General features: G+C 45.4%; 2 protein-coding genes across 3 annotated transcripts; one reads left to right on the top strand and one right to left on the bottom strand.

The window, feature by feature from the left end:
- Positions 1 to 9,799: 9,799 nt before the first annotated feature.
- LOC117847906 (mitogen-activated protein kinase 7) lies at positions 9,800 to 14,844 on the top strand. 2 transcript variants are annotated; one of them, XM_034729208.2, is made up of 10 exons: positions 9,800 to 10,006; positions 11,167 to 11,575; positions 12,224 to 12,351; positions 12,500 to 12,559; positions 12,678 to 12,827; positions 12,918 to 13,073; positions 13,178 to 13,389; positions 13,505 to 13,597; positions 13,811 to 13,893; positions 13,997 to 14,844. In XM_034729208.2, exons 1-10 carry the CDS (start codon positions 9,956 to 9,958, stop codon positions 14,428 to 14,430), a joined length of 1,776 nt encoding a protein of 591 aa, XP_034585099.1. In that variant the 5' UTR covers positions 9,800 to 9,955; the 3' UTR covers positions 14,431 to 14,844. The 2 variants fall into 2 exon arrangements, with proteins under 2 accessions (XP_034585099.1, XP_072148775.1); XM_072292674.1 differs by lacking the exon at positions 9,800 to 10,006 and adding an exon at positions 10,013 to 10,816.
- A 552-nt stretch (positions 14,845 to 15,396) lies between these two features.
- Positions 15,397 to 19,643, bottom strand: LOC117847905 (uncharacterized). Its single transcript, XM_034729207.2, has 9 exons — positions 19,220 to 19,643; positions 18,991 to 19,125; positions 18,382 to 18,492; positions 17,680 to 17,961; positions 17,180 to 17,379; positions 16,795 to 17,029; positions 16,260 to 16,373; positions 15,986 to 16,174; positions 15,397 to 15,760 (listed from the first exon to the last, which is right to left on the bottom strand). The coding sequence occupies exons 1-9, from the start codon at positions 19,595 to 19,597 to the stop codon at positions 15,413 to 15,415; spliced, it is 1,992 nt and encodes a 663-aa protein (XP_034585098.1). The 5' UTR covers positions 19,598 to 19,643; the 3' UTR covers positions 15,397 to 15,412.
- Between the last annotated feature and the right edge of the window lie 5,317 nt (positions 19,644 to 24,960).

Here is a 24,960-nt window from a genome sequence, read left to right as displayed (position 1 = left end):
TGTTGATCTTTTTTAAAAAAAATATTGAATCTAGTATATTTAGATGTTGATTCAACTTTTGAAAAATATTGAATCTGATTTGTTGAAATGTTGGATCTGATTTATTAAAATTTTGATTTGAACTTATAATTGAGCCTAATGGGCTTTATAGTCAGCTACCTTAACCGGCTTCCGGCAGCTGTATAGGAGCCCCCGGCTCACACACCTTTTCGTAGGACGCGTCGCGCGTCTGTAATCTATTGCAAAACAAAACAATGCAGGGCTGCAGGCCGCGGGGAGCTATTGCAAACGGGGGTATCGATGGAGCACGCGGTTTCCGGGATTCCGATGCGTGGGGGCGGATCGCACCCACCACCACACACGCTGACGCGCCGACCGGCCGGGGCGAGGGCGAGGGCGAGCGCGACGGGCCGACGGAGACCGCGTGCGCACGTCGGCACATGCGCGAAATCCATCGGAATCTCGATCGCCATGTGCGTGCGTGCCACCAGCTCGTCGTACCCGCTCGTACGTCCTTGGCCGGAAGGTTCGGGCGCCACCAGCTCGTCGTACCCGTTCGTTCCCGATCCGCCACTCATCAGGAGAGGAGGATGGATGGGCCACGGTCCATGGATGGATGGATGGCACTGATTGAGCCGGGAAATATCTTCGCCGCGGCTGAGCTGGTACCGGCACAGTGGCAGTCTAGCAGAGCTCCGCTCGAGCCACTCCGATCCATTTCACGCGCGTGCTGCGAGAGCGAGGCGAGGGCCCGAGGCCGAGGTGATCAGTGATCACTCACTGATCAGCTGAGCTCAGGGGCAACAGCAACGTGCGTGTTCCATGCCGCCTTATATTTTTATTGAATCGCTGATGAAGCGGCAGCTGCTGACAGGGCAGGTCCGGGCCCGGCAAGATCTCGTTCGCTCGCGCCTCAACGTCTCGAGAGGGTGGGTCTCAAGTCTCAACGCGAGGACAACGACGTGCGGGTGGAGGAAAGGCGACTGACTGGCCATAGAGGGAGTGTTTCTTAATGGCGCCACGTCGGCCGGATGACTCGGATGAGCATGTTGGGTTGGTTGGGGTTGGGCCCCGTTTATGTGATCGTTGACTCCATGATCCTGCTGCGTTGGCGTGCGGAGGTGCATAACGTTCATCTCGCCATCCGGGAAACTGTTCGTCGAAGCAAACATGCTCGGCACATGCTTTACTATTTAATTATATATTCACTTTGCCTTCCCCCTTTATGTTTTTTCCAAAGAGAAGAGTTTGTTTGGTTCACACATATTGCTAGTTCCAACAGAGAAATGGTATGATCACTCGTCACACGGAAATAATGACATTGTTTTGCCGGCACACAACCTATTCGATCGGCAGGTGCCACCGACAGCCCACCTCCTCACCCTTTGGTCTTTGCCGTCTTGCGTGTTCTGAGTTTTGACCCCAAATAAACTATACACGGGACATACACACATCCACAAAAAACTAAAAGACCCCCACAGAAGTACTCGACCTCAGTTTCCTAATGAATACAAAGATATTGTATCCATCGGTTAATCCCTCGGAATAGTGTGCCCATCCTGTTAACAAAGCTTAAAATATAAGCATACGATCGATGCACACCACCTAATGTACCAGCCGGGATCGGAGCTAATAAAAAAAAAGAAAGAAACAAAAACTAGAGCCCCTCGATCTTTTCGTTTCAGGAAGTACATTGGTGTTGTCTAAATAGGCGGTCTCAAAACTTAACAAATAAGTTGGACAATGGATTGTCTCATAGTAATTATATTTTCTTAATTTGTGCATTGAAAAAAAGAAATATTATGAGTTGCATGGTAACCACAACTCGTACAAGGGTGGAGTAGTCGTCCCATAGTCCTAAATCTAGCCTATGAGGTCATTGTTTTGCGAAACAATGACCTTTTTCTCTCTCCTTCCCATCAGTAAAAATCCTATGTACTACTGCATGAGACAGCCTATAAGACTGCTGAGGTGTAGCAATATACTTGCTCCCACCAAACATCACCGAGAGCCAAGAAAAACGATGTAAAAAGTTACTGCATGGGGCAACAACCGTAACCCCACCACCCAGCATGTAATAACGCAAGATGGCAACTCGTTTCTTAAACGGACATGTGAAGCACACAATATTCTACGTTATCCTCTCCACAGCCCAAGCTCAGACTCACTACCGACTCCCGCAGCTGCAACCCACAAGGCAAAAACTACCGGGAGAAAACGATTACAGAATCCGATGCGTGCGTGCTTAAACTATTCCCAACAAGCTAAGAGCACCCACAATGGTTACAGAGAGCATGCTCTTTATAACTTGTACAACTCAGTTGTAGACAATACCTATACCTATAGACTACTCACCTAACAGGTTCACTTTAGCATTTATTTCTAATAAACTTTAGTGAGTCCCAAAGTCATCTTCCTCCTTCCTCTCCCCTTCTGCCCCATCTTCCCCGAGCCGACAAGCGCTCCTCCACCCAGCCATGCCCCGAGCGGCCTGAGCGCCAGCGGACCGGCGGCCACACCTCTCCTCTACCCGCGGTGGGGCTCAACCGCCTCGCCACTGCCGCCCCTCACCTCCACCCGCACCCTGCTCCTGGTCGGCACGCTGCCCGCCACCCCTCTCCGACCTCGGCCTGCCGAGGTCCGTTTGGCCGCCGCCCGCCCCAACCTCGGCCTCCTCCACCAACGGGCGTGTGGGGGTCCGTTTGGCGGCTGCCCACCCTGGTCTCGGCCTCCTTCAGCGGCTGCGCGGCCCACCGCCCATGGCCTCTTCCAGCGGCCACGCGCTGCTCGGAGTCGACAACGCGACAGAGCAACGTTAGCGTGTCGTCGAAGTGGCTGTCGGCAGACAATGCCTCTCTTATTCCTCATCAGCGGTCGCTGCACCCTCAGCCCCTCGCTCCTCTCCCAGCACCGCCGCACTCGCCCCACTTCCAGCGCCGGCGGTCCTCTTTCCCCTCTGCGGTGCTCTGGTTGCTGCCTACCGACGGAATATGCCGGCGCGTGGCTGGACGGAGCGGCTGCTGGTGCTCGGTGAAGTGGTGGCCTACGACGCTAACGCCGGCGTGCTTTGCCCCGGCCAGGTGGCCATGGTGGTGGTGAAGCTCTACCCCATCTGCCATCCTCTCCCTCGCCAGCGGCGGTACCCGCCTGCCCTTGAGCCATGGCGACGCGGATCGAGGCAAAGAGAGACAAAGGGGATGAGAACGCATTGTTGACGAACTTTGTATTGCGTGCTATAGAGTGTCGCTGGGTTAAGCAAGAGCACATTCTCTCTCCTATCCTCTCTCCTACTTGACTCTCTTGTAGAGAGCTTAACAGGCCTATTGCGGGTGCCCTAAGCCCTTGCTTAAACAAGAAAAAAAGAGCTAGTCGAATCAGAAGGGAGGCAAGTGGGGATCAGTTGGGGCATCGGGCTCACGCTACAGCGCCAACGGAACACGCCACCTACTCCACTCCACTCCACCACCAGCCGCTACTGCTAGCGCCAGGGGACGACGACGACGAGGCCTGTCGCTAACGAGATCGTACAGCGCCACTGCGGAGGACGGTACTTGGGCTGGATCCCAGGGCACATTCATCAGCGAAACTGTGTCCCCAACGAGAGATTCTAGACCACACATATGCTAGGGAGAGAATCATGATTGTTTATTTTTTGTTGAGCGATGAGTCACACACATATAAGAATCAAGATTGCGGGCATCAACTACCAAGCATATTCCATTGCACATCGGCAATGTCCCATTAAGATGGTCCCCCTAGAGCTGAGCAAGATTTAACATAAAATTCATCAGTAACTCGTACAGTTTGGTCCGAAGTTTCTTACTGCGTGTCCTTTATCTCTCATATGAAAGCTAAGTTTATTTTGTTCTTTCTCTCTTTTTCCCTGTCCAAGATTAAGATATTATCGTCTTGGCGCAGAAGATACAGTGCATTTTCCAGACACGTGGAAAAAAGGAAGAATTATCCGCACAGCGGGTTAAAACCCAGCGAGACACATGGAAAAAGAGGAATTATCCGCACAACGAGTTAAAACCCAGCGAGACCAGCCACGTCAACGCTACCCACCCCTACACAGTGTTGGCAGCACGGTAGCAGGGCGAGGAACCAGGAATGATTAGATCAGAGTGATCGTTTAGTTCATACAAATAATGTCCTCCCTCCCCTTCTACGCTCCTTAGCTTATATTCTTCATCCATGCCTGCCAGCATGTTCACCCAGTCTAGGCCGACAACGCGAGGATTGGGCTTCCTGGACCGACTTGGTCTTGGCGGCTCAATAGGGGGTGGAGGGCAAGTGCCGATAGAAACATTGCCTGCTCCAGTGCTTCATCAGGTACAGAGTCTTGTGCTTCGTCAGTTACAGAGGGACTCACATTCCCCCGCTCTTGAAAGCCACCTTGACCCCAAGCGGGAGCTCTAGGAAATCTCCTCTTCAAGTTAGCAACATCTTCCTAGGTTGCCATTGAAGTCAGCCAACTTGACCATTTCACCAGTACTTGAGGAACTTGCTAGGTACCTTGTTCAACCATCTTCTGCTAAAGAAACAACTCTGGGATGTGAGGGAGTTCAATATCAGAGGGAACTAAAGGAATTACCGTCACATTAGGCGTCACAGCCTTCTTCAACTGAGAAACATGGAAGATAGGATGTATAGAGGACCAAGACAGAAGAGCAAAGCGATAGGCAACCTGTCCAATCTTGTTGAGAACTTTGTATGGTCCAAAGTACTTATAGGCAAGCTTCTGGTTAGATCATGGCGCCAGAGAGGATTGAACATAAGGCTGCAGCTTTAGAAACACCATATCACCCACTGCAAATTGTCTCTCTGATCTATGCTGACCAGCTTGCTTCTTCATACGCAACTTGGATCTATGTAGATGTTGTTTGATAAGATCATTCATGAATTGTCTATCTTGCAACCAAATAGATAGCTTGGGAACCTCCACAGAATCTGCTTCCAAAATGCCAAAAATGCCTAGGAGAATAGACATAAAGAGCGACAAAAGGAGATAACCCAGTAGCTGAGTGTGGTTAGGTATTGTACTAGTACTTCACAAGAGGAAGCCAGTGTATCCATTTGGAAGGACACGCATTCACAAAACACCATAGGAAAGTCTCCATAGTTTGGTTGAGATGCTCTATTTGCCCATCTGATTGTGGGTGATAGCTGGAACTCATGTGAAGTTCAACTCCTACCAGTTTGAACAACTCTTTCCACAACAAACTGTTGAAAATCCTATCACGATCAGAAATAATCACAGTTGGCATGCCATGTAGTTTGTAGATGTGACTCATAAAAGCTTTGGCCACTCCAGAAGCTCGTAAACGGGTGGTGAAGAGGAATAAAGTGACCATATTTGGTAAATGAGTCCACCACAACCAAGACATAGTTTGCCGACCCAGATTGTAGCAGTCCTTCGACAAAATCCATAGAAATAATTTGCCAAGCGGACGAAGGAACAGGTAGGGGTTGGAGCAAACTCAGAAGCTTGGATCGATCTAGTTTAGCTTGTTGACAAACTAAGCAGGACTTAACAAACTGTTGAACAGTCGTTTTCATTCCGCGCCATGCAAAGAGTTGTTTCATCCTCTAATAAGTGACTGGAATCCTTGAATGGCCACCAATTGGTCTGCTATGACAAGCTTGCATGAGCTTAAGTTGTAGATGTGGATTATTACCAATCCAAATACGTTATTTATATCTCAACAACCCATTCACCAGTGTAAAATCAAGAACAGTTGATTGGTCAATAGATAATTTGGCAACCATGGATAGTGCTGCTTCATCTAGTTTATAGGCTTCCAACACCTCAAACAACCATTGTGAAGAACAAGTAGACAATGCAGCACATTGGTACTCATGGAAGGACTTCCTTGATAGTGCATCAGCCACACGGTTCTCATAGCCTTTTTTATAAACAACCTTATATTGAAGGCCCAACAACTTAGTGAATACCTTCTGCTGCCAAGAAGTATGCAACCTTTGTTCATTTAGCTGTGAGAGACTACGTTGGTCAGTATAGATAGTGAATTCCTTGTGTTGAAGATAGGATCTCCACCACTGGACTGCCAATAAGATACCCAATTACTCCTTTTCATATGTAGATAAGCCTTGAGAATGAGGGCCTAGAGCTTTGCTGATAAAAGCAATAGGATGACCCTCCTGCATCAGCACAGCACCAACTCCAATGCCACTTGCATATGTTTCTATGGAGAATGTGTTAGTGAAGTCTTGCAAGGCAAGAACTGCAGAGTTACAGAGTGCTGTCTTCAAAGCATTGAATGATTTGTCATGGTCCAGTGTCCACACAAAAATAGAGTGTTTCTTGAGTAGATCAGTCAATGGCCTACTGATTACGCCAAATTTCTTCACAAATTTGTGGTAATAACCAGCTAACCCAAGAAGCTTTTTAGTTCTTTGACTGAAACTGGTATTGGCCATTGAGCAATAACAACAATCTTGTTAGGATCAGTACCCACTCCCTTCTCACTGATCACATGACCCAAATAATTGATCTGACGGTGAGCAAATGAACACTTGGACAGCTTCACCAACCAATGATCCTTGACCAACAGTTCAAACACCAATCTGAGATGTACTAAATGTTCCTCATATGTGCTGCTATAGATAAGTATGTCATCGAAAAAGACTAACACAAACTTTCGGAGATAAGGTTGAAGAGTAGAATTCATAGAGAATTGGAAGTACCAGGAGCTCCAGTTAATCTGAAGGCCATGACTCTAAACCCAAAGTGACCGCAATGTGTTTGGAAGGCCATTTTATATTCCTCACCTGGTTTGATCCGAATTTGATGGAACCTAGATCGGAGATCCAAACTCAAAAACCAACTAGCATGGACCAATTCATCCAGAAATTCATCAATGACCGTGTTGGTGCTAAAAAGTCAGCTGATTGACCCTTAGCGTCGGACACACGACCCGGGAGAATCTGCTTAATTCCTGTTCGGGTGATCGCCCTGGTGCGGTTCGCGCGACGTGCCAGCCAATCTAACCTGTTGATTGGCAAGGAGTAAACCATGTCCAATTCCAGGAGTTGCGATCGGCTAAAGTTCTGATCTCGAGGAGCGCATCAGCGAATCGGCCGATTTGCTATAAAAAGATAATCGGCTATGATGCAGCCGACAACTACGTAGCAATTATGAAGAAAACTACTAGAGTAAACTGAATAACGCTACAAGAACAATGCTTGAAATAGATCTAATCGGCTATATATGAAAATAATAAATAAAGAATAGCAATAATAAAGTCGATAGCTCAAATGTCAAGCTGGATAACTGGTGATAAAACTAGAACAACAGGTAAAACCTATAATTCTGGTAAATATCGATAACTGGTGAATAAATCTAAACGAAACGACAGCGATGCACCCGAAGTTAAAGCTTAGATATTACTCGATAAGCGGAACTTACAGAATCGGCCGGAGATCGTGTCGATGCAGTCTTGCCAACCCGTATGAACTCGTGAAAGAAGAAAAGTATTAGCGAAGTCGCCGACTTGAAAGTAAAGTATGAGGAAATAGTAGATTGTTGTATTGATTGATGTGTTGTTTATAGATCTCTAAAGATGGCTATTTATAGCCTGTTACAACCAATTTCCTAACCGATTAGGATCTATCTTTAATTTTAAACAAAAACGAATATTTACAAGTACAACTCATATCGGAGTTGGTTATTGCACTCCTGCGGGCCAATCCCCCTTCGTCTTCTCTTTCTCATCCACTTTAAGCCCATATTGGCCCAATTGCTCTAGCCTTTCAATCGGCCGATCTCTACCAACTCTATCCATCAGAACACTGCAACGCCAATCGACCGATCTCCAACTGTAGCACCAATCGGCCGATTCCCAATCGTGACCTTTTAACTTGCCGTATCGGCCAATCCTTTCCTCCTTGACGCCGATTCCATACGTGTCAAAATCTGGCGTCAACAGACCGGAACTGGATATTTGCCCTTGATGGCAATAGCATTCAAATGCCTATAATCAACACAAAAGCGCCATGAATTGTCTTTCTTCTTGACCAACAGGACTGATGATAAAAAGGGGCTAGAGCTCTTTTGTATCAACCCACTAGCAAGCATTTCTTTTATCTGCTTCTCAATCTCATCTTCAAAGCTGGTGTGAACTTGTAAGGTCGAACACAAATAGGAGCGGCACCTTCCACCAATGGAATAGAATGATCACAAGATCTTGGTGGAGGAAGATCTGTTGGCCCTGAGAAAATGCTAGCAAACTCTTCAATAAGGTGTTGCACTTCAGAAGGGAGGTTCACTTGAACAGAATCAGTAACAGGTACCTCCACAGAGTACACCTGAATGACAGAACCCTCAGATAGTATTGGGCTTTCACCATATAATACCATAGTAGAATCAGCATAAGGGATAGCCATCCACCTTTGTTTCCAGTGCACTTTCATTGGACTGAATTGCTCAAGCTAGTCCAGACCCAGAATCATATCATAGGATGAAATAGACAATGCCTTCATATCACATGTAATGCATACCCATTAATTGACCAAATAGCATTGGGAAGATGGGAACTGCACTGCAGGGTATTACCATTGGCCACCTAAACTTTCATGGCAGAGGAATTTGATTGAACACCAGATAACTTATCAGCCAACACCTGGCTAACAAAAGTATGAGAGCTGCCTGAATCCACCAAGATACGGACAATGAGGCCTTGTATAATGCCCTGCAGACACAATGTCTTTGGTGAAGAAACACCAGAAATAGCTGCCAAGGATATAGTGAAGGAACAACTATGGATCACTAGCAGAGTCTTCATTGTGAATAGAGATATTATCATCGTTGAAATAGTTGCCTGCTCCAGTGCTTTGTCAGGTACAGAGTCTTGTGCTTCGTCAGTTACAGAGGGACTCACACACGACTACAAGTCAAACCCAGCACAGCAATAGACACGTATACTGAGACTACCCCTACTGCTTCACCCCCAACAAGGCAACAATGACGCGGCCACCAGGCAGCTCAACTAGGGATGGCAACGGGCACAAATTACCCGCGTGCCCGCGAGAAAAAACTCTGTAGGGCAAGGATACGAGTTCTATTTTGTGCCCACGGGCAATGGTGTGGGTTTGAGTTTGTGCCCGCGGGCAAAAAATTAGCGGGCATAAAAATATCTTACCTGTGCCCGCAAACCTACTACATAGTGCGTGACATGTGGACCTTGTACAACTATATAAGCGAACCAACAGGATTTTTAGGGTTCCCTCCTTCATTCCTCCCAGCCGTACCCCGCACACCAAGCAGCCGCCGCCACCTCCCCGAGACCCCAACTCCCCCAGTCCCCTTGCGAGGCTGCTCCGCCGTGAGCCCGGGAGGCCGCTCCGCCACCCGCCCTCGCTCAAGCAGAGCTGCGGAGGAGCCGGGAGCGACCGAGCCACCGAGGCATCGACACCCAGCACCCTAGCCATCCTCCGAGCGAGAGTGACCGAGCGGCAAAGCCCTCGATGCCCGGCGCCTCGGTTACTACTCGCCACCCTAAACCTCCGAGCGAGAGTGATTTTGCTGGTTGCCTAGCAAGCACGGGTGTGCCCACGGATGACGGGTGCGGGCACAACTTCCTATGGGCGGCGGGTGCGGACACGGATACAAGATTTGCCTCGTGGGTGAGGGTCCGTGATTTACCCGCAACGTGCCCGATGCCATCCATAAGCTCGGCTGTCCCTGCAGGGGTAGGACCGTCCACCCGAAGCGACCAAGAAGCACCCACGCCTCCCTCGGCTTCGGCTCGTTTGGCACCCACCCCCGCCTGCACCGCGCGCATATAACCAAGAGGATGCCGCTGCTGCCCCTCTCGTCCACTTCCTCCTCCTCCTCCCTCTTCATTCTCGTCTCGTCCCTGCCTGCGATTTCGCTGCGGATTGGAGCGGCGAGGGCTCACTTCTCCGGCGAGATCTCTCCGGCCGCGGCCTGACGATGCCGGAGGCAAATGCGGGTGCGCCGGCGCATGCGGAGCAGAGGAAGAAGGTGGGGGAGCTCGGTTCCAGACTGAAAGATTGCTTCTTTTCTTCTGCCTTCTTGGTGCCATGGATGCGAAGAGTCCCGTGGGGTTTAGGGGCCGTGTGGTGCCCTGAGCAGCGGTGCTCGTGTGGGGTGACTGGATAAGGATGTGGCCTCTGTCTGTCTTCTACGTAGTTTGGCACGGCCGGAGCTGCTGGATTTGGGGGGATTTGGATTTCTTGCGGCTCTGATCCTGACCAGTTTGCTTCCTGCGCGCGAGAATATACTTCCTAGGATAATGAGATTTACCATAGTGATTTCTTGCCTTCTTAGGAGATCCCGTCTTATCCGAATTATTGGAGCTAGTATTCCTCAGAGTCAAAATCCACCATGGTACTATACCTGCAGGAAATCCGCTCTCTATCTCTCTCTTTAGTTAAGGTTTCCAAATCCCCCAAAACCTGGCTCTTTTCCCGCTATCGTAAAGAGGGCGCGGTAATTCTTGTTTACCACGCAACACTGGTGGTCGAGGAGTCTTGGTAAACGGGGGTATTGGATTCGGTGACTTGGTATGTTTATCCTAATCCAGGTCGGCTATTTTCTTTCCTTTGTGGTCAGAGATAGCTTAGCATAAATATTCCTTGCCCACTGGGGAGGCATATTTACCGTCTATATATTTTAAGCTGAGTGCCCATCCTGAGCGGTTTGAGAGATCATGAGTTCTTTGGCCGGTGGCAAAGGCCAGTCTAGGCTGGGTCAGAGGGGGTAGATACTGCAGAGCTTTTGCACTTGAGTTGTTTGGAGGATTACTTGCCGTCAGTTTGTAGTTTGGTGTGGGTGAGTAGAAATCAGGCTAAAACTTTACTATTCCATTGGTTCATTTAGTATACAAGAAAGCTTCTTTTGGTGCATATCAGAAGTAGTTGTCTCTTGCTATCTCTGGAGGAGTCGGTTCATCAGTTCCTGTGGATTTCACCTCTGCTTATTTTTCTGTGCTGATTGTTTGATTTTGGTGGTTCAGCTGTTTAACACATGAAAAGATGCAATTCCGTTGAATTTCTTCCTATTTCCCGAGTCATATGTCATTGTTTACATTATGTAATATAAGTTGACTTGGATATGCTTTTCAGAAAAAAAAAAGTTTATTGTGTGCTCAATTTTAATGTTTTCCACTATTAAACTTCCAGAATTCGCCAGAGATGGATTTCTTCAGTGAATACGGCGATGCCAACAGATACAAAATTCAGGAAATCATTGGCAAAGGAAGCTACGGGGTTGTTTGTTCAGCTATTGACCAACATACTGGTGAGAAGGTAGCAATCAAGAAAATACAGAATATCTTTGAGCATCTGTCCGACGCCGCTAGGATCCTCCGTGAGATCAAGCTCCTCCGGCTTCTAAGGCACCCTGATATTGTTGAGATCAAACATGTAATGTTACCTCCATCGAGGAGGGACTTCAGAGATATTTATGTTGTTTTTGAACTGATGGATACCGATCTTCACCAAGTTATTAAGGCTAATGATGACTTAACAAAGGAACACCATCAGTTCTTTCTCTATCAGATGCTGCGTGCATTGAAATATATTCATACCGGTATGCACCTTTAAAGATCCCTTATTTTCTGACTAGCATTCATAGTGTGATGGTGCTGCTTTTCTGTTTTCAATTAGGAGTATGAACGGTTGTGACTAGCCTAGTTGCCTCTGCACACGATTCAACTTTAGTGCTAATCAATGACAAGGACTTATTCTGTACTCTCCATTCTTTAAAGTTGTTTCTCCACCTATCCCACTACTCTCACGTGTGTCCTGTATTTTGGATCATTCCTTGCTTTCTGAAGTTAGCTTTGAGTTTGAGGTTCTGATTATGTAGTATTCCTTTCTTTGTGTTGAAAATTTGAAATATCTTGGACATTCTCCATGCTTAGATGGCAATGTACATGTATATACTCCTGATTTCAAAATTTACCTTAGAAAGTTACTTTTGCATTGTCTGAGTGGATTGATCAATTCTGTCTTTATTTCGTTGCAATAATTCTTTTTTTTTAGGGGGATCGTTGCAATAATTCTCATGCACATTATCTCAGATGTATTGATTTCTTTCGTGTAAATCTTTATTTAAATTCTGCAAGATTGAAAAGTGTGTGCCTATTTCGCCTATAATCTGCCATATGCATTTACTTTATATGTACCATAGAGTGACTTCGAGCTATGTTCTGATCACTTGTTTTTTTTGCTGCAGCTAATGTTTATCATCGTGATTTAAAGCCAAAAAATATATTAGCAAATGCTAACTGCAAACTCAAGATATGTGATTTTGGACTAGCAAGGGTTGCGTTTAATGACTCTCCTACCACAGTTTTCTGGACGGTATGTTATTTTTACTGTTCTATTATAGTTCACAATACTGCATTTTTATCAAAGCCTCTTATGACAACATGGTTGATGTAGTGTGTTCCACACCAAAAAGTCCTACTTCCAACTTAAGTCTCACTGTCTGCCCTAAAATGACTCGCAGGACTATGTTGCTACTAGATGGTACAGGGCTCCAGAGCTGTGTGGGTCTTTCTTTACTAAGGTACTCAATTTCCTCATACTGTGGTTTTGTTAAGTCTTATTGGCTGGGTTTTCGTTTCTTCCATCTTCATGTTTAGTTTCAGTTATTCCGATGGTACTAAGTTGATTCTCTTGTGCAGTATTCACCGGCTATTGATATGTGGAGCATCGGTTGCATTTTTGCTGAGATTTTGACTGGAAAGCCTTTGTTCCCTGGTAAAAATGTGGTTCACCAATTGGATTTGATGACTGATCTCTTGGGTACACCATCAGCAGATACTGTTTCACAGGTACGTTTTATTATTTACGGAAATATTGACATGTTCAACTTGAGCACAAATTATTGCAAAGTCTAAAATGTTTTTCCACATCGATTACAGATTCGAAATGAGAAAGCAAGGAGGTATCTTAGCAGCATGAGGAAGAAACAGCCAATACCCTTTTCAGAGAAGTTCCCCAATGCAGATCCTTCGGCGCTCAAGCTCTTGCAAAGGCTTCTAGCATTTGATCCAAAGGATCGACCAACTGCTGAAGAGGTAGGTTTGTATGGATCATAGGTTTTACGTTTATGCTGTTGTTATTTGTTTTACTTCACAGAAACATTCTTAACAAAAAATAATTCTGTTGTATGGTTGATCAGGCATTGGCTGATCCCTACTTTAAAGGCATTGCAAAAGTGGAGAGGGAACCATCATGCCAGCCAATTTCGAAAATGGAATTTGAGTTTGAACGGAGAAAGTTTACCAAAGAGGATGTCAAGGAACTTATATTCCAGGAGATACTGGAGTACCATCCTCAACTTCTGAAGGATTACAAGAACGGCTCTGAAAAAACAAGCTTTCTATATCCCAGGTCTTTTACCTTGACTATATCTTTTAGTTCTTTTTCCCTCTTGTTATTATGTTTCAATGTGGTAATATTCACAACATACATCGTTAAATATTTCTTGATTTTTTTTATTATCCAGTGCTGTTGACAATTTCCGGAGGCAGTTTGCTAGCTTAGAAGAAAGTGGAGGGAGGAATGCCACAACCGACAGGAAGCATGTTTCTCTCCCAAGGTAACTTAAATTGTTTTTTCCATTGTCTTTCAATGATTTTGTGCTTCCGTGTATTGTTTGTGTTGAAATTGATTAAACAGGGTAATGTCAACTAGATATAGGATGGTGTATTGATTGTGATTCTTGGAAAGTTTATCCCAGAAAATCCTAAACCCTATTAAATGATGGGTAGGGCTGGTGTATAGACTGCTGACCTTGATTGGCTGCTTGCAGGACTACAACCGTTCACTCCACTCCGATTCCCGCAAAGGAAGGTCCGGTTGCAACCTCCCAGGTTCCTCAAAGGATTCCAACAGGTAACTGTTTCTATTTACTGTTTGTGGCTATCCAGCAGCTTGTTTTTCAGTCCCTCCTGACTTACAATTTTCCTGACATGTTTAATCTCTGCCAATCTTGCAGCTAGACCAGGAAGGGTGGTTGGCCCAGTATTACCATTCGAGAATGCAAGTGTCGCCGATCAACACATTACGCGACGGGTGGCAAGGAATCCAGTTGCTCCTCCAGCAACTAACAACTCATCAGTCTACTGCTACCACCTGAAGTCGGACAGCTCGGACAGGCAGGATTATCAGCGAGAGCTTGAGAAAGACCGGATGCAATATAGGCCAGGGCAGCATGTTATGGAAGCCAAAGTAGCACCTGAGATGGCCCGGGACATACGGCCGTCGCAGTACTACGTCTCGAGGGGTGTACCCAGAGCTGATCTAACAGAAAGGGCCGCTCTCCAAAGGAGCATGATGCACAGCGTTGCTCCCTTCAATGGCATCACGGCGGTCGCTGGTGGGTACAGCAAGGCCGGCGTTCTTCACTATGGAGTTACAAGTTTGTACTAGAGCAGTGCCCTTGGGGAGGATAATAAGATGGGAACCGGAGTGCAGCTCCAGCTGCCCCTTCCCTCCAGCTGGAAATCCAGAAGCACGGACGGGAGGTTCATACCTGATCAACGATGTAGGCGTCCGGAAAGGATTTTCAGGCTCGGAAAATGGCGAGCGCCACCTTCGTTGCTCTTGTTTGGTGAGCAAAATGGGTCAGTGATCTCGCGCCAATGTTGTGGTCTTCCTGGTGCCGTGAAGAGTGAAGAGCAGGGCGGGGTTGAAAAATCTCACAGCCCCTTTCGAGGAAAAGGGGAAGAATTACCCATCTTAAAAACGGGGGTGGGAAAAAAATGTGGATGTGTACAGTGCAACACTTAATTTTGTATTTAACCATTTGGAGCGTTCTGCTTCCAGTTCTGCACATTTAAGTCATATTATGATGTTTATAGGTTCTAGAATTTTCCAATTGTCTTTTACGCATAGATGCCCCTTGCAGAGTGAAAAATGTCGATGGCCTCTTTGGAGCACAAACGTTAGACGAAACAAGGCAAGGATTTTGGCGAAAAGAAGATAACAGAGTAACATAAAATGAGATTTGAACTCATTTGCATTAAATCAAGTTAACAGAACAGGAGCACGTTCCAAATCTATTTCTTCTTCTTCTTTGCAAATAAATCTATTTCTCTGTTCTAACAGCCTTTGTAGGAAATAGAATCCTAATCTGGACTGAAATTCACAAAAAAAAAAAGCCTCATGAACATCCTAGTTATATGTTATTTCATTCACAAAAGCTTTTTTATTTATCATGTCATTTTAGGCTGGGGCTGAATCGGCAGTGGCTACTGGCTAGTATTCCGCTGCGCAGCTGCTCGAAACTCATACAGGCTACAGCAGGTGCAATACAGCAGTAGAAAAGCGTCGTAAAAAAACAATAGAAAAAGTGTCGCACACATCAAGAAGTAATTGCGATTATGTACAGTGCACTGTCAAGAAGAAACTTTTATTGCTCAATGATCTCCATAACACACACCTTATCAGGAGCGCAAGAGTTCAATATACTCGTAACGTCGGCGTGCAGGCGATGGGAATTCGTCGCCTCCGGCTGGACGGCGACCCACTGGCCGTCGACATGCTCGACGTGCGCGTTTTGATCAGGGCGGGCAGAGAACCTGAGCTGAGTGACATCTCGGCACATCTTGTTCAGCAGATCGATGGAAATGATCAAGTCGAAATCGTCTTCGGTTTCACCGCTCGTGGAGAGCTTGACGCCAACATCAGCACCGCTGGAAGCGACAGCGCCAAAGAGCAGAGGATGCCCGATGACTGGCCTACTGGATGAGCTGCATATCTGCAACGGAAAAGTAAAGTCGTTTCAGGTAATACCAAGCTACAGAACACAGTGAAGGAGGAATGAAAGAGGCGCAAACTTGTGAGATTTGAGCTCACACTAGGACGCATCTCATTGTTGTTGTTCCATACAACAAAGTGATTAATTCTCCGTGATTCAGAAGGATTAGTGAATGCAACTATATGTATGATGAGAAGACAGTTAGGTGACAGCAGATGATAATACCTGTGTATACTGTACGCCCATTTGATTGAGGGAATCCAAAATTTTGTTTGATGACAGTAAGCTAAAAATACCCCCAGATCCTGCTGTCTTTTTAATTATCTCCCAGGGAGACTTCATCAGAACCTTTTTTCTGCTGGCCTCGGAGGACATACTGACAATTGGAAGCTCCAGCTCTTCTAGAACCCACACCTGCAAATTATTCCACAAAACATTATAGGAAGAAAAGAAAAATTAGGACGACGATCATAACAAGACAATGCTTTGAGCTCAGTACCTTCTTTGTATCCAGATTAAAATAGTCATTCTCTATTAGGCAGGTCCTAACTGACTCCACATGACCAGGTGGTGAAACAATAATGAAAGGGGGTGGTACATGATTTCCAATAACCTGTGTCAAGCAAAAAGGGATCAGCCTTATCCATATGATGACCATTTTGTCGAGCATAACTTCTAACAGCACAGCACATATGTAGCAAATAAGCAACAGGTGACCAACGATAACTGCGGTTTTCATGACTAAATAGACTAATCCATCCGATGATATATTCATCAAAGTATATTCCTGATATAAAAAGGAGCTATATACACTTAAAACACAGTAGAAACTACAGAACCAAAGGTTAATGGGCAGGTTCAACTTCAGTATCAATAGTAGTGGTTGTTAGCAGTTCTTCACTTTTGTTCTTTGAGGAAATTATGTATGTTAGGAATTAACAACATATGCAAATAAATACAGAATAAGCACTCACATGTTATTCTACACCTATATGTTAAAACTACATTCAACAACCATAAAAAAGAATGCATACCTTCATTAACTCACAAAGAGAACTGAGCAAACTCAGAAACTCAGCATCAGAGTCTGAGCCATTTCTAACAAGTACAATAGCTGCTTTTGACTTCAGGAGAATCTCAAGACCATGTTTGAGTTCTCTACTGAATGAATGTTCAGCTTTCTCTCCAAGGTTGATGAGACCCTTGTATGGTATTTTGATTACCTTTTTCCTTGACAATGAAGAGTTAGCCAGCAATTTTTTTGAAGAGCTGAAATTGACAAGTTTGGAGAGCAAATGAGATTACCATAGCTGGTACTCAGGCAGTGTCAACATGTGTATGTAGTAAAGGTGCAGTAAATAAATCGAATATTCTGTTTCTTTTGAAGAAGACGTTGGCAGGATACTGAACGGGTGTTACCTCTCAATTTGTTTGCTAACACAATGCACTGCATGTCGGAACAATTGAAAGTCAATGCAACCAATCTGCTCTGCAAGTGATGCCTTTTGGACCTTGTCCCCTGATACCAAACCTTCCAGAACATGGCCCTGATCCATTTCGGAGAGCACCTTCTTTCCAGCAATTACACGTCGTTGAAGCCTCTTCCTGTCCTTCCACTCCTGTGTCAATCCAAACTGGGTCATGCATTAATTTAGAAAAAAGAACACAATATAAAACACCAGCTCCTAACATCAAATTGGTTTTTGTTAGGAGACCTGAAGCATCAAAATTCATCGTATACTTTAATCTGTTTATTATAATAAATGCCACATGTATCTACAATCTTCAATAGCCAGGACATCTGCTGCTATCAACATTTCGGTACTATGGACCTGAAATATTATTTGTTTCTTTTAAGATGCAAATCATGATTGTAGGTGTGAAAATGATATGCAAGAAAAGGATGATGCAGACCTAACCATCACACGCCTTTCTTTCTTTGATCTCTTGTCAGATCGTGAATTGAGCTCAAGTAACCCCTTTGGAGGTGTAATCCACATTTCTCTGCTCTCCATATCAACATCAGGTACAATATCTTCAGCAAATGGAATCCACACATGATCACGTGATGAAGTTGAATCTTGATTTTCTGAATCTGGATCCACAGCAGTACCCTCAGCAGAGCCAAGCATCACCTGTAGAAGATCTCCGCCTCCAAAATTGAAAACCTGGCCAACTGTTCCTACAAGCTTGCCTGTATCCTGTGAGAAACATTTTCAGTTACTAAATCTTGATCTCAATACCTCCATGGAAAATAAGTAGGATACTGTGTGCAGCCTTTCTACAATTTTGAGTTTTCAACTACTTTCAGGGTACAGAGCAATTTTAAAAGGTAACAAATAAGGTCTTAAAAGTTTTGCCTGCTTTTAGGGAGTGGAGAGAGCAATTTAAAAGACAAATGACTCTTAACTGAACAAGTTTTGCAAACCAAAAACATGAATCGAATAAGCCAAAAAAAAAAAACAGAGGCATGGATCAAAACTGTGATTGAAACAGCATAGGCCTAAATTTCCCTTATTAGGTAGTGACAGCGCATGTGTGATGTGCCTTAAATTGCCCTAATTGAAATCAACCAATGATGCGGCAATAACTTGAAAAACAAAACATAAAGACACATGTACCTTGACAATAACTCTCATTCCAACAAGGTCAAGTGAGAAGAACTCATCGTCCTCAATTTCTGGCCTATCTCCAGCTTTCACGAGTATAGCTGAACCGACTATTTGCCTAGCCTGAAACGAGAGTAGCAACAGAATTATGTCAGAAGGTAACTGTACTTCAACATAAGGCAAAGCAGTAACTCAAACTGAAAGAAGAGCAACATTTGCTACTTTGAGCCGGACTAATCTGACAGTAATGCCCAGTCATAGAAATTGAGCCGCCCAGCTGTCGTGATTTGTTACTCTACATCTCGTATGCAGATTGAGAGCATGCAAATTGAGCCAGCCAGCTGCTGTGATATTTTACTCTACATCTCATATGCAGATTGAGAGCAACAGAAATATAAAACAAGATTTCGCATTAAGTCAAGGATTTCCAGTTCCAGCAAGGCAGCAAGCAGTCCACTAACCTTCTAACCAATATTACAGATAGAATAGTTGATTTAGACTGCTCATCCTATCAATAAGCAAGGTGCCTTACTTTGGTACCTCTTAGACTAGCTGTGGACCTGAGGTACACAAATCAGCAAGCAACAGCAAAATACCCCAGGGAATGCAAAGAAGACAGACCTCATCCAGGTTATGGATACCATCGAAGCTGACGATCCAACACTTCTTCCCCGTGTGGGCCCTTCCTCGAACAAGCTCGAATTCCCTGACCTGTTGCTTCCCAGCAGCCCGAGCCCTCAGCCATCTCGTCCCCGGCTGTCAGAACAAACAAGAGGCAACCGTGAAACCAACAGCCAATTAGCATTGGTATGACAGCGAGGGAGCCCACAGCCAATTTAACATGGGTTACCGTGGCGAAACGGAGCTCGGGGAAGTCGGTGCGTGGCGTGACGAGGACGTCCCCGCGCACCCCGTGCGCGCCGGACACGTAGCCCACCTCCACCAGCTCCTCGTCGTATTCCTGTTCCTCCTCCTCGCCGTCGTATTCCCTTTGCTCATCCTCCTCCCCATAGAATTCCTCTTCGTCTTCCACCTCCTCCTCCTGCTCCCGCGCGTCGCTGAGGCTGGAGAGGAGCGCGGCGCCAGGCCGGGCCGGCGCGAGCGCGACGCGGCGGCCCGGGAGGAGGCGGGAGGAGGGTGCGCGGAGGATGCGCGAGGAATAACGGGGGAGCGGGGCGGTTAGGGGGAGGGATAGAGGCCGCGCCGAGGCGGAGGCGGGAGACGCCATTCGCTGCGTGGGAAGCAGCCGGCCGGAGGCTTTGCCGCTCGGGGCGGAAGACGGAAGCGGATAGGGGTTAGTGGGAGACGAGACACGTCTGGCCAGAGAGGTTTTTACCACGCGGGCCGTGGGCTACTCCGGGCCTGACTGAAATGAGTTATTGGGCTGGATCACAGAACGCATGCTGCTGCGTCCGTCGAACTTTTTTTATTTTTATATATTTTTTTGATTTTGCAGAAATAAATAGTCGAACGAAAAATTTGCAGAAATAGATCTATATTTGATTTCAAGCGGCGGTAAAGGGCTACCGCCTTCTCAACTGCTGTAAGAGAAGCTACCACCCGGTGAAACGGCAGTAGCTACCTTACCGCCCTCCCATCCGGCGGGCCGCACACAGAAATGAGCGGTGCGAGGGACGAGGCTGTTCCACCGACTCGTTGGAGGTATGCTCTAGGGCAATCATAAAGATGATGATATTCCATTGTATCCATGTTATATATTGTGTTCCTTGAATATCTATTAAAGGCTACTTGAATTTATTTGCAATTATGTGAATTGTGTGTGAAACTCTTTACTTGTATGGTTATTATAAAAGTTGTCCCTAGTCGAAGTTCATGTGAGGACACATATGAATATTAGACTAGCACATGTATTAGTTGATGACTATGTTTCACAAGTCATGGACATGGAGATGTCAAACTAATAACGTGGGCACGTGTAGAGACATGTGCTAGGACTGACCCAACGCTAGTTACATAGTTCTCTTTACACAACATGTACGCTTTATCTTTAGACCTGAGATTGTCGCATGTACTCAAGATGTGGATCGACTTACTTAGAGACTATCAAACGCTGCACCGTAACTAAGTAGTTATAAAGGTAGCTTTCGGGTTTGTCACGAAGCATGCTGTGAGGCATGGTCAGTCAAGATGGAATTTGCCCCTCTCCATTTGAGAGAGATACCTTTGGGCCCCTCGAGTGATCGGATTCGGAAATGCATGACCATGCTACGTGAGGTTAAGAGTTAACCTAGAAAGAGATTCCGAATCATAGCGTCGAGAAAGAGTGGTCTGCTTGGAGCTAGATCAAATATCGTGAGGCAAAGGGAATAGCATGTACATGATGTTGTGATGGTTCGTCTGATATGATCTTCGTGTGTGTATAGGAGTTAGTATGTCTTGCTAGAGGTCGCTACTAACTATGGGCCGAGTAGGAGTACTCGGTCTATGTCTATACGTATATGAACCTATAGGGTCACACACTTAAAGGGCTGAAAGTCCAATTTGGATGTGATCTGAATTGGACCAAGTTTAGAAGTACTAATGGGCCTCGGACCAGAGGCCCGTTAGGAACCCCTATATATTGAGGGGTGGGGGGCGCCCTAGGGTTCAATCCCTTTTCGCACCAGGAGCAGTCGCGCCTCCCACGCCATCGTCTTGTTGCAACTCACAGATCTAGCAGTCCGGCTTGCGACGCTTCCTCCCCGCACGTGTGGATACCTTGGAGGTGTTGCATCTGCAGCACTTGGACGAGCCACCGCACGAGAGCTCCGACGAGGAACCTGACGAGCCGACAACGAGCCTGACGAGCTGCGACACGAGGAGGGAGTCGCTGCACGTGGACGAGCTGCTGAGGAGCTGCTCGACGTCGACGTGTTCGACTACACTGCGTCGATGTGTGATCGACTTCGCTGTCCCGACGTGTATCTACAACTTCCGCACCTGTGCGTCGAGTGGTAATCCCGTGATCTATAACGGCAGTTTTTTTGTTTTACACGGTAGAATTTTTTTTTATTTTGCACTAGCGTAGCCTACCTCATATCCCAACAGTGGTATCAAAGCCGTAGCTGTTTTGTTATGGATTCGAGATGTGTGCATATGGAGATATGCGATTTTTCAGATTGATCTATGACCTAGTTCCGTGTTCTTGCTGCAATGGTCGTGTAACGATATACTTCTACCGGTCGAATTTCCGCCATCGGAGTTAAGTGATACACATAATGCCAGTTGCAGTGAGCGAAGATCAATGTGATTGGTCGAATCGAAACCTAGGTTCATACGCCAGACGCATATGATGCGTAGTAGTCGATTAGATCAACTACTGGATCGGATTATTCACCGAGATTATGCGTTTCGGTAAAACGGCCATAACTTTTCGGTACAATCTCGGATCGAGGCGAATTTTATATGAAAATTGATCTAAAAAAAATTACACATGAAATTCAACCGCTTCGCCATTTTCGATGAAATTAGATTTCCCAAATTCGGCTTGGAAGATGGAGTTTCAGGCCTTTTAAGTTTGGAACGTTATAACGTTTAACTCTGTGTTGCAGGATTTTGTGATCGGTATGGCCCCTGTGTATGTGATGCATGTGTGTAACTGATTCGTGACCTGCGTGTCATACGTACGGCAATACGGCTGGAGCCATATGTATTGTCACCTTAATGTATTTAATGGCCTGCGTGCCAATCTGTGATGATCCGAGCAACCATGTAATCTTCTTTACTAGCTATTAGATGTAATAGCGTGTACTAGTTCTTGGAGGACTCATCACTGGAAGGATGGCGCACATGGATCATGGAGATGGAGATCGTCATGGTGAACGGGTTCTATGGAGATGGAGATCGCCAATAGAAATCGGATCATACTATGTCACAACTGTGTGCATGCTATTCTGTTTTATTTTACTCCTACATGCTGTGATGTTAGAAGTAGAACGATCCCTCGCAAATTTTAAGTTAGTATGCCCTCCCAACTAAAACTTGCACCGTCCCATGTCTTGTACAATTGGTGGTGGGTCTATGAAATTAGGGTGCCACTAGTTTTCCTTGACTAGACGGGTTTGTGTCGGACACTCACACACATAAGGGTTGGTTTGCTTAACAAGGTCATCTTAACGGTTGAGGACCTTGGGGCATAAAGGTTGGACGCCAAGACATGGAGATGTCACCCAACAACAGGAGTCATATTTGATATGATTAGTAAGAAGTTGCTTACCGATCTACCTTGCCTGCTAGCGGTGATGCTTAAGCTCACTAGTAGACTTGTTAGTTGTGGATCCTGAATCACTAAGTATCAATAGAGGGATATTATTTTTAGTGGGAGTAGATTCTATTAAATAGTTTAATATGATTTGCTATGTCATGGTTACTTTTGTTTTAATATTTTGCATTATTATTTTGTTGTAGATGGCACCTAGCAACACCACACCATTTACTTTGCGTTTGGTCCTTGAGAAGGACAAATTGAATGGCACAAACTACTTGGATTGGATCCGTAACCTGAGAATTGTTCTCAGGGCTGAGAAAAAGGATGATATTCTGGACACCCCATTACCAGAAGAACCTGCTGATGATGCACTTGCTGCTGTTAATAATGCTTACAAGAAAGCATGTGATGCTAACCTCGAAGTAAGCTGCCTTATGCTTGCTTGCATGGAACCCGAGCTGCAGATGCAGTTCGAAACAAACCATGAGGCGCATGATATGATCGTGACGCTTAGAGACATGTTCCAGACATAGGCCAGGACTGAAAGGTTCAATTTTGTCTAAGACCTTTGTGGAGAGCAAGCTAGTAGAAGGCGCAGCAGTAGGACCACACGTAATCAGGATGGTTGGTTACACTCAATGGTTGGAGAAGCTAGGCTTCCCACTAGGCCAAGAGTTGGTCACTGATTTCATTCTTTCGTCTCTTCTGTCTAGCTATGGAAACTTCATCTCGAAGTACCATATGCATGGGATGGAGAAGGGTTTAAATGAACTGTATGGCATGCATAAAACAGCAGAGGCTGATATTAAGAAAAGTGCTAGTAGCAGCCATGTGATGGCTATACAGAACAAGCCTAGCTTTAAGAGGAAGGGCAATTCTTGGAAGAAGAAGGGCAAGGCTGCCAAGCCAAACCCAGCGCCCAAGGTTAAAGCTGGACCTACTCTAGACAAAGAGTGCTTTTATTATCACGAACTTGGTCACTGGAAGAGAAATTGCAAGCAATACCTATCTTCGTTGAAGAATGGTGGAAGTAAGAGTACTTCCACCTTAGATACGCTTGTTGTTAATGTTATAGACAATATATTCCTCACTGATACAATTATTAATTCTTGGGTATTTGATACCGGATCGGTTGCTCATATTTGCAATTCGATGTAGAGACTGATAAGAAGTAGAAGCGTGGAAAGAGAAGAAGTTGATTTCCGCGTGGGCAATAATGTAAGAGTTGCTGCGTTGACCGTCGAGACGATGCAACTCCACCTCCCGTCAGGATTTATTATGGAGTTGAATAATTGTTATTTTGTTCCTAGTTTATGTCGAAACATTATGTCTCTTTCATGCTTGATGAAGGATGGTTATTCTTTTGCGAGTGAAAACAATGGTTGTGTGATCTTTAAGAATGATATATTTATGGCTTTTGCACCCATTGTGAATGGATTGTTTGTTTTAAATCTTGATGATTCACCTGTCTGTAACATAAGTGCTAAAAGGCATCGGCCTAATGATTTGAGTTTTACCTACATATGGCATTGTCGTTTGGGTCATATAAGTGAAAAGTGCATGAAGAAGCTCCATTCTGATGAACTTTTAACTTCGTTTGATTTTGAATCATACAAGACGTGAGGCTTGCTTGCTAGGCAAGATGACTAAGGCGCCTTTCACAAGTTTTCCTAAGAGAGCAGTAGACTTGTTGGAACTCGTACATACCGATGAATGCAGACCAATGAGCACGACGGCTAGAGGATTATTCCAATACTTCATAACTTTTACTGACGATTTTAGTAGATATGGGTATGTCTACTTGATGAGGCACAAGTCTGAAACCTTTGAAAAGTTCAAAGAATTTCAAAATGAAGTTGAAAATCAGCGTGGCAAGAAAATGAAGGCTTTACAATCTAATCGCGGAGGCGAGTATTTGAGCCACGAGTTTAGCAATCATCTAAAGAGTCGGAATTGTTCCACAAGTGACGCCACCTGGAACACCTCAGAGAAACGGTGTATCTGAGCAATGTAATCAAACTTTGTTGGATATGGTTCGATCAATGATGAGCCAGTTAGACCTACCGTTATCATTTTGGGGGGGGGGGGTACGTTCTAGAAACAGCAGCTTTCACACTTAATAGGGTACCATCTAAATCCGTAGTTAAGACACCATATGAGATATGGACTGGAAAGACTTCCAGTTTATCTTTTCTAAAGATTTAGGGATGTGAACTATTTGTCAAGCAACTTCAGTCGGACAAGATTACGCCCAAGTCGGATAAGTGCATTTTCATGGGATATCCAAAGGAAACTTTAGAATACTATTTCTACAAACGATTAGAGGGCAAAGTGTTTGTCGCTTGGAACGGTGTTTTCCTAGAGAAAGAGTTTCCCAAAGGGAA

This window comes from Setaria viridis, chromosome 3, assembly GCF_005286985.2.
Source record: "Setaria viridis chromosome 3, Setaria_viridis_v4.0, whole genome shotgun sequence".
Lineage (NCBI taxonomy): Eukaryota > Viridiplantae > Streptophyta > Magnoliopsida > Poales > Poaceae > Setaria > Setaria viridis.
Note: the sequence above shows the minus strand (reverse complement) of the source record. Positions and strands in the feature narration are given on the sequence as shown.

Coding starts and splice junctions, on each gene's coding strand:
- LOC117847906 (XM_034729208.2), top strand. CDS start 9,956: ATGCCGGAGGCAAATGCGGGTGCGCCGGCGCATGCGGAGCAGAGGAAG. Junction 10,007..11,166: donor ATGCGGAGCAGAGGAAGAAG/GTGGGGGAGCTC, acceptor TTAAACTTCCAG/AATTCGCCAGAGATGGATTT. Junction 12,352..12,499: donor CTACCACAGTTTTCTGGACG/GTATGTTATTTT, acceptor AATGACTCGCAG/GACTATGTTGCTACTAGATG.
- LOC117847905 (XM_034729207.2), bottom strand. CDS start 19,597: ATGGCGTCTCCCGCCTCCGCCTCGGCGCGGCCTCTATCCCTCCCCCTA. Junction 17,030..17,179: donor GTTAGCAAACAAATTGAGAG/GTAACACCCGTT, acceptor TGTCAATTTCAG/CTCTTCAAAAAAATTGCTGG. Junction 16,175..16,259: donor TTAATCTGGATACAAAGAAG/GTACTGAGCTCA, acceptor AATAATTTGCAG/GTGTGGGTTCTAGAAGAGCT.